We start from the raw sequence: 9,640 nt of genomic DNA, 5'->3' as shown, positions 1-9,640 counted from the left end.
CGCCATGGTAACATACTAGCTTTAAGGAAAAATCTGAATCCTAGAAAACGCTCCACCCAGAGCCCTGATTTAGTTCAGAGGCAAACAGAACTTAAACATATCCTCATGATAAAATAACTTAAAAATTAAACAGCACTTAAAATATGTTCTTGAAAAACGGAGTGGTTTTTAATCAATTTTTTTCCTTGCTTCCTTTCTGACAGACCAAACCTTTACTGGGGTAGATGTTACAGTGAGGCTGTTCTGATGGGGGATTAATGGTTAACCAACAGGTAAAAAATTTATATGACGTAGTCGTGGCATTAGCTTCCAGGTTTATTTTAGTCAAACTTTATTAATTAAAAAATCCAACTAACCAGATGAGATTATGTTTTTCTGTTTTATTTTTATTTGTTCCCAAGTTCTATTTACTCCAGGGGGGAATGCGATTAACATGGAGTACAATGATTGGGATGCAGGCTGTGGTAAATTACACTGATGTGTATCTTGCTCATCTATGCAGTCAGCAATCCTTTACCTTGATATTTGCCGTCTTTCATGTCAAAACCCAGTTTGACTTTTCATTGAGGCTTGTTTCTTTTTTTCTTATATCTGTAAGATGTGTTTTTGTTTCTCGCAGGAGACGTACTGCTTTGTCTCTTCTGTGCTCATGATTGTGCTTGATCTGCTATCTTGAACCCCCTGCTTTATACTTGCTCATGATCAGTTCAATCTGTAACTGAGTTAGCGATTTGATAACCAGCTTCGTGGTACTGCTGATCCTGATTGCAATTATTGTGGATTGGTTAAATAGGATAGGCTGGAAGTAATCCCACTAGGTTGGGCATGACTCATGGTACGGGTCCCTGGAAATACCAGGTCTCACAGAGATATGTACATTTATAGATGTGTTTCGTTTGTTGTGTCGATCGAATTCAAAGTGACCAGCTAAAGACACACTTTGGATCCTTTACTTCAAGTTTCAGGGACCAGAATCTACTATTAGATGTTTTGTTTATCTTCTCTGCTCTAGTATCTTAACATTGATAACAAACAGAACCATCTATTCGCTTATTATTGTCAGGAGTTATCAAATGTTTTGCTGTTGAATTTATGTGTTGTTGTCTATTACCATGCTATTATTAGCCTGTCCTGCTATCAACAAGCTAACATTATTCCACCTTGCTATCACCACGCCAATATTAGCTCGCCTTCATATCACCATGCTAACATTAGCCCTCCTTGCTATCACTATGCTAACATTAGCTCACCTTGCTATCAACATGGTAACACTAGCCCACCTTGCTATCACCACGCTACCATTAGCTCAGCTTGCTATCATCGTGCCAACATTAGCTCACCTTGGTATCAACACGCTAACATTAGCCAGCCTTGCTATCACCATGTTAAAATTAGCCTGCCTTGCTTATCAACAGGCTAACATTAGCTCACCTTGCTATCAACGTGCTAAAATTAGCTCACCTTGCTATCACCACGCTACCATTAGCTCAGCTTGCTATCATTATGCTAACATTAGCTCATCTTAATATCAACATGCTAACATTAGCTCGCCTAGCTATCACCATGCTACAATGAGCTCTGTTTGCTAATTACCATTCTAACATTAGCTCACCTGGCTATCACCATGCTAACATTAGCTCGCCTTGTTATCCCCTCTCCAGTCTCTATTTCACCAATCAGGGACTTCCCTGCATCCAAACAATAAATGTATCTTTTTACCTGTTGTGTCAGAGAGCAGAAGATGGTAAACAAACCATGGCTAACTGCAACATTAACATGAACAAGCACATTCATCAGCAAATTCTTGTAGGTACCCTCTCAAGATAAAAGGGTCTAAATAAAAATTTTTTTCCCAAAAAAAGGATCAAACGTGAACATAAAGAGGACTTTAGAGGATGTTATTGGTAAATTAGAACGATATGACTCGATTAAAGCTCCAAACATCAAAAGATTTATACACTTCCTTTTTAGATTGTAGTACCTGCTTTCAACCCAAAGGGGGCGGAGCAAAAACAGGGAGTGACGTGGCATTAAAGTGATCAACAACAGAGGAGAGACTTCGCCCATTTTCTGTCTGTCACCACTTGATAAAGACGAGGACAGCCAGCGCTGCGTAGCCCAGGATGAGGAAGAGGACTTTGAGGAGCCGGTCCCTTTTGTCCTCCAGCTCTGGAGACAGGATCTCGAAGAAGGTGACAAACAGGAAGGTTCCAGCAGCGATTCCCTGCAGCAGCACCGATGCCAGGCTACCCGCCAGCGTCTGGGCCGACTCGATGCCCATCCCCACCACGATCCCAAGCGGGATCATCAGGCTGACTGTGACGGCCAGCTTGGCGGCGTCCTTCATGCTGAGCGATGCCTTGGCCACGCTGACACCCAGGGCGACGGCAGCCAGCGTCTCATGGATGGCCACACCCAAGAACAGGCTGCCCAGCTTAGCGGCATCCTCCTGCAGTCCGAGAGCCAGCCCCTCGAACACGGAGTGTGCGGACAGGGCCAGAACCAGACCGGCCAGCCTCAGAGGCCCTGCCCCCGCCAGCTCGCCAGGTGCGAAGTGTGCATGGTGGTGTCCCCTGTCCCTACGTCCGTCTCTGCCTGCCGAGCCCCGCGCCGAAGGGATGAAGGGCGCGTCGTACTCGGAGTCACTGCCAGCCTCGGAGCCAACTGCGTTGAAGGTCTCCAAGTCGATGAAGGACGGTTTCTCCTTCCTGAAGGTCAGAATGGCCTGCTCCACGAACACCGTGATGAAGAACCCCACCATCATCATGGTTTCAGCCAGCGGATAATCACTGATGATCTGCAGCTGCTGAAAGACGCCGTCCACCTGCAGAGAGGACAGCGGTCAGGGTTTCCATGGAGACAGAGAAGAGATCAAACATCTGGGTAGTAATCAGAGGAAAAATATGATTTTGATACATTTTGACTTTTTCATTTTCCGTTTCAGAAACTGGAGAAGGATGAAAGTTTAGAGACCAACTGTTAATAACGCTCAGTTTTCTTTATTCTCTTTAATCAAACTGAGAACAATAGTCATCAACAATAGAAATGAAAGTTGACCCATTTACAATTAACCAACAGGTTACATAAACTGAGTGTCTTTATCGGTGTACCAATATTGGAGATTTTAGGAGTTGTCCCATATAATCGTTGCCTTTTGGGATAACCAAGTGTCTTTTCAAATGTATAATTGCTGCTTGTAGAGAGGACTTATTCTTAAAAAGAACATTAACCAAACTTAGCTCTGTTTTTTTATCAGATATCAGAATCTGCAGAGATCCAATTTATAGCATAATATCAACAGTGATCAACATGAACCAGGAACAAACCATCAGTTCTGATGAACAACAGGAAACCTGCAGTCTCTGGGGAAACACAGCTGGGTTTTAAATCAGCTTCAGAAAGACTTGTTCAGAGGTTCTTCGGTATCTGATCATCAGATGGAGCCGTTTCCTCTTCCCGATTAGCTGTGGCTGTTATCTTTGTTTTCAAGTGTTTCATGTTTCTACATTTTAATCTTTTATTGTTATAAGAAGAGTTTCGTTTTAGCTGAAGCGGTTTTATCCTTCAGCCTTTTCCTTAATATGTTCCATGTGGTCCTACTTTCCTCCCCCAGCTGTGTGCAGCTGATTGAACCTTTCCTCTGAGTAAATGGGGTCTCTGCTGTGTGTGTTTACCTTGTCTCTGACAGCTGGCAGCAGGGCGTTAAAGCATGTTGCAAGGAACACACCTCCTCCAAACGAGTTGCACAGAGCCAGCCCTCGTCTGTACCTGTTGGCTTTTTCATAGTCGACCAGCAGGAGGCGCACTGGGACAAGTATGCCAGCCAGCATGAGACCAAACAGTCCCAGCAGACCAAGCAGCTTGACAACCAGGATCTGCATCCTGACTCTGTCCGGATGCTACAGCTGGAATAGTGACATATCCTCCAGTCTGTTACCTGATGGTGGAACTGCTGGTTTCACTGGTGGAGACAAAAAAAAAAAAAACACTGGTAAAGAGAGCAGAGGAACCAGATTCCCCAGCTAGAGTTTAGTTTCTGATGCGTACTTGACAGCCAAAGGAGTCAGACTCATGATGCATTGACCCTAATCCACCAGCAGAATGTTCAGATCAACTGATTTACAGTAGAGTTATTAGAATTTACAAATTGCAGTTGATGATTTGAAGGATAAACAAAAACATTTCCACTGAATAGCGTAGAATAAAATCACACATTAGCCTTTAGCAGCTTTAAAACTGTTAATTTCCTTAATTTATAAAAACGATCTGACTGCAGGAACGGATTAACTGAATTAGGTATGTGGTCTGACATGGTAGAAGGAAATGATGAAAGCCTTGAGACTAGGGCTTAAACAACTAGTTGGATTAATCGTCAATCAATTATTAAAATAATCATCAACTAATTTAGTAATCAATAACTGGAGTGTAGAGACTGTAAAACATGCCTTTAGCTAACAGAGGATCCCACTTAGGGTAGTAATTATAACAAAATTGTAAAAAAAAAAAAAAAAAATGTTTGTCCATCATTATGTTCTATTCAGAAAACCTCAAGTGAAAAAGTTTTAGTTTCACCTAGTTTCATTTCATTAAAAGTCTTCTTTAAAGAATCTTTGGCTGTCCGATTATCAATTAATTGATCGATTTGCTAAATAATTGTTAGTTGTGCAGGCCTACCTGAAACATTTTAATGAATTGGGGAGGAGCTGAATGATCAGAGGCTCAAATGAAATTTTCTGTTCCCGATTTATTTTCTCTACAAAAGGTTTTTACTTCATTAATAAGGAGGCGGTTTAGTGAATTCCTGTTTGGGACGTAAACACACCCAGAATATCATCTTATCATCTACATTATCTGTATTTCTTTCATAAACCAAACAGTTAATTTCTGTTTCCCAAAAGTTTATCTTCCTTAGGGATGGGAATCAAAAATGTGTGTTCCAATTCCCTGGCACCGTTTGGCAGCTTGCTTAACGGTTCTCCTAACGGTTCCAGGCAGCACCAGAGCCTAGGGCTCTGGGCAGCATGACTTAGGTCACGTTTTTATTACAAGTTATGCACACGGCATTCAGTAAGCAAGTAGAATGTGACCAGGTGTAAGTCTAGAAAAGCAAAACAAAAGAGGTCAGGAAGAGAAAGATGACAACAAGGTGCTTTGCAATCATTGCAAAGTGGCAATTACATCTGCGGGAGGAAATACATCCAGCATGCAGAAACACCTGCGTACACAACACGGCATACATTTTAACGAATGCCGTGTTTTTAATGCCTTCCGGACAGAAGCTAAAGTTATGACCAGCATGGAAGGCAACTCTGGTGGTAAGTAGCTAGTTTTAGATCACTGGCTGTGCTTAATGTGATTACTAGTTAATGATATGCCATTTCATACCTCTCTTTGGGGTTATTAAGGGAGTGCCTTTCTCATTAATCCAACCCTTCATTGATAGCACATTTAATTAGAACTACTAGTAGCTGGAATTCTTACATGATTCTAATTATTGCAATGCATGTAACGAAACATAGTACAAAGTTGCTCTGCAGTTCAGGGAGCGAGAGAAAGGTGACACTTGTTTCTTTAAATGAGGGTGAGACGAGTTTATTTCCTTAAATTGTACAGTAATGCTTTTTCATTAAACGGATGCCTTCTCCGTTAGATTTAGATGACTGTGACGAGACGGGTAGCCTGGCTGGTTCAGAGGCTGGCAGCTCCCGTTCACTGCCTTCTGATTTCGCAGAGGCAGGCAGAAATAGAATGTCCCGAGTGAAGGTGGACGGATGTCACCATGCACTTACCAAGTTCATTGTTTCACAGAATCGATAAAGTAAAGAATCGAATCGCTTCACAGAATCGATAAGGGAATCAAAATTCTGAAAATCTTATCAATTCCCAATCCTAATTTTCCATAATGAACTCGCTGATCAGGTGGCTAATCGGGATTCAGGCTTCAACCTGGAAATAATGAAAGCTGAACATGCTTTATTTGGGAATTTCTACATGCTTTAATTTTTTGCTCTATTGCCTAACATTGAATAATATGAAAGTATTTAAAAGTCTGTCGACGGTCTATTGGATGGATTTTTGGATCAGCAGCATCTTAAATTTTGAATCCCGAAATCATCAGAAATTATTTTTAATAATTGTTTTCTGACAAATCGTACTAGAACCCAGTCTCGGGCACCTTGCCCTTAAATGCCCTGGTTACTGCTTGATCTGTTTTCCACATTTAAACTGGAACCGACACCAGTTGAAATCGGTACCAAGAAGAGGAACCTTGGGGATGGGACGCTTAACCAAATACTGACTTCTTCAATTCTTCATCTGTTAGCTGATCTACGAGAAATAATCTGCTTCCTGTGACGAATTTCACTATAACACCTTCTCCTCCTTATCAAAACAGATCAGAATGCTTCAATATCTTTCAGTATTAATCAATCATTAACACTTCACTACAAACAGGTGATGTAGCTTTTAGTAAGAAGATGGTAAACAAAGACCACATTAGGATACTTCCGGTTAGCTGTCCGGCTAACAGGGGCTAGCTGCGCACAGAGCTACGGTTTCTGCGCAGAGCCGGAACCGGTTAGAACCGCTGTTCCCGACGTTTTTAAAGCACTTTTAAAATATTAGGAAAAGTTTTTACCACAAACTGCAGAAACAGCTTCTTTACCTTCATTAGCATCTGTCCTCTGCGCCGCCGGCAGGTGCGCTGGAACGTTTCCATTCCGCGTCACTCTCGACGTGAGCGCCGATTGGTGGATTGGTGATGACGCAGAACTCCTCCACAGTAGAGCTATGGGGATGGGACGAATCATATCCCTCCATGGCTCTGCTTCTTAGAGCATATTTATTATCATTGATTATTCGCTTTAAGAATCTTTCTCTGATCACTGAGATTTTATACATTTAATAAAGACTTTGAAGCTCAGAGCTTCTTGCTAATCCAGCAGTGATATCAGATGACACCACCTGGCTGGGTCAGACACCTGCTCCTTTCCTTGATTTTTCTCTGCCTTTAGAAACTGACTGGTTCTCAGCGCCCAGATCTAGGCAGTTTTCTGTCCATCCACCTTCTTCCACTTATCCAGGGTCAGGGGTAGCAGCTTCAGAAATGAGGCCCAGACCTCTCTCCGTTGGAGCCAACTCCTCTGGGGAAATCCCAAGGCATTCCCAGACCAGCTGAGAAACATAGGCTCTCCACTGTATTCTGGGTCTCCTCCAAGTGGGACGTGCCTGGAACATCTCACCAGGCAGAACATCCTCCCCAAACCGTAGAAGGCACTCTAACCTTTTACAGCTCATGACCATGGTCTTGGATTTGGAGGCACTCATCCTTCACACAAACCAGCCCAGTTCTTTTTCTGAACAAAACTAATACCCATGTTCTGATTATTGAGCAGCTCTTCACTTCAATTCACTGATCCTCACCCTTTTGGAAAAAAAAATATCTCCTGGGTGATTTAATCTCACTCTTTAATCTTGAGCAGTTTACCAAGCACCTCTCAGGTTTTCCATCTTAAAATCCATTCTTCAGACCCAGAATCAAACATTAAGAACCAGTCTTTAGATGTTAACTCCCAGAAAACTGCTTAAACTCTGCCTTTGATCTCAGCTGTTAAATGAAACATTTCAGCTTTGTAGTCAAACCTTTCTTTACCGTTCTCTACTGTTTCAGTGTCTCATTTTTTATTTATTTTTTAAGTCCACCATTATGAATTGTGCTTCCCAAATAAACTGGCTTGGCTGGCTTACAGAACAACTTACGCCAACAGTTGACAATAAGCTGCAGAGATAACATTTCCTGTCCACCTGCATCCTTTGCTTCAGATTATTGGCCAAAGATCTTCCTGATAATCCTTTCTACCACCCATGGAGGAAGTTTCCCTTTCCTCCACCTTCTGCATTACAAAGGTTTCTATTATCAGCCATCTGGCATTCAGGGTAACAGTTTATGTATTACTTATTACATTTACTTACTGGGGGAAAAAGTGCCACTGTTTCCATGGTAACACATGAAAACCACTGTCAAAAACGAACATTGAGGAACAGAATAATAAATGTCGAGTCATTTTCCAGTATATATTGTAGTAAATCTTAAGAGGGGCCCTTGACCTGTCTGTTGGACCCCTCATATGATGGACACAGGTCTGGTCCTCTCTGCTGATGTCAAGACCTCGTCTCACTTAAGCAACAGAGGGTGTAGGTTTTAACTTTCTTTTTTTTTTAAACCTGCTTTTTTAGTTCCACCAGTTTTTGTCTTTTGATTTATCTTTTTTTTAGGTCAATCAATCATGGCTTCCAGCAGGTGTTCTGACACTGAAACCTTCCTAAAAGCAGCTGGAAATCTGCAAGTTTACAGAGAAAACCACAATCAGAGCTCAGAGGAAGTAAAATGGTGAGATGCTCTTTTTAATTAAAGTGTGTTCAAACAGCCTCCGTCCTGCAGCTCCACATGGCTGAGAAGTTTCCAGTTCATTTATGCCAAAGCAGTTTCTCACTCACTCACGCACCCACCAACCCACTCAGAGATCCCAAGAAATGGACAGAAATGCTTTTCAGTCACATAATGCTGTTTTCAGCTAAAATAAAACCGACTTGAAGGTGTTGAACATCAGAGTTTCTGAGGCTGAAATTCTCCTCTTTAAACCGACACCGAGCTGCAGGAGGAGGAGCGGGGTGTTCCTGAACAAAGCTTAAACTCTCTCATGCTTCCATTATACAGTTATGGAAAAAAAGAAAAATTTCCTTATAGTCCTTGAGTTATACAATCCACATTAGAAAGGGACCAAGTCAGACGCCGCCTCCAGGAAACCTGTTCAACCTGAAACAGACAGAGGAGGAAAAACAAATGAAATGCTGCAGAGCGAGGCTCAGATCACACCTCAGGATCTTTTTACTCACACTTGAAATTAGGGAAGTTAAACCAAGTCATTCTGAGCTTTTAATGATGTGAATCAGGACCGGTCATTTAAATTCCATATCAAAGGGGGTTCTTAGAATATCCTTATTTTATCTCCGGAATATTGCATAAATAAAACACTTCTTATCCAGGGGTGATGCTGAGAAACTAGTCCATGCATTTGTTACTTCAAAGCTGGACTATTGTAATTCTTTACCACCAGGGGTTTACAGAAAACTCTATGGCTATGGCTATGGCTATGTGTCCGAATGTCCGCCCTAATCCATATATAGGGAATTATATAGTGATTACGCTATTATAGATGAGTGTCCAAACATCTAGTGGATTAAAAAGTAGTAGACTTGGTGATTATCCATGGTCACTAGACTAGCAGATATATCCCATAATACTTTGCAAGGAGCGCTCTCCTATGTAAACATTTCTAGGTATATAAAACTTAATTCTTACTAGTATAATTTTGTTTTGTTTTTTTTATTTTCTGAAAGTTTAGTTTCTGCGGCAAAAATGCAATCTAGAAAATATATTATTATAGTTCAGTCTAAGAGTGGGATTTTGATCAGGAATAAATGTTGTTTTAGTGATCTACAAATGTTACAAGGAGGAGAGTGCTTTTAATAAATGTAAAAACAGCCTGCCATAGGGGACTTCTTATAAACCTACACATTAACCCGAGCACTAATCTTCTCCTTCGCCATCTTCCTCTTCTTTGTAACTGTAGCGCAGTTT

At 41.5% G+C, this 9,640-nt stretch overlaps 2 protein-coding genes across 5 annotated transcripts in view; both read right to left on the bottom strand.

The window, feature by feature from the left end:
* Positions 1–218: 218 nt before the first annotated feature.
* Positions 219–6,816, bottom strand: slc39a3 (solute carrier family 39 (zinc transporter), member 3). Its single transcript, XM_015398595.1, has 3 exons — positions 6,665–6,816; positions 3,675–3,961; positions 219–2,824 (listed from the first exon to the last, which is right to left on the bottom strand). Exons 2-3 carry the CDS (start codon positions 3,879–3,881, stop codon positions 2,078–2,080), a joined length of 954 nt encoding a protein of 317 aa, XP_015254081.1. The 5' UTR covers positions 3,882–3,961; positions 6,665–6,816; the 3' UTR covers positions 219–2,077.
* A 1,558-nt stretch (positions 6,817–8,374) lies between these two features.
* The window catches only part of sgta (small glutamine-rich tetratricopeptide repeat (TPR)-containing, alpha), a 10,068-nt gene continuing 8,802 nt past the window's right edge, over positions 8,375–9,640 (bottom strand). For all 4 annotated transcript variants that reach the window (XM_015398571.1, XM_015398573.1, XM_015398574.1 and 1 more), the window contains one exon: positions 8,375–8,815. The gene's annotated coding sequence lies outside the window, so the exon portion shown is untranslated. The remainder of the gene's footprint in view (positions 8,816–9,640) is intronic.

Source organism: Cyprinodon variegatus, unplaced genomic scaffold (genome assembly GCF_000732505.1).
Source record: "Cyprinodon variegatus isolate N-32 unplaced genomic scaffold, C_variegatus-1.0 Scaffold943, whole genome shotgun sequence".
Lineage (NCBI taxonomy): Eukaryota > Metazoa > Chordata > Actinopteri > Cyprinodontiformes > Cyprinodontidae > Cyprinodon > Cyprinodon variegatus.
Note: the sequence above shows the minus strand (reverse complement) of the source record. Positions and strands in the feature narration are given on the sequence as shown.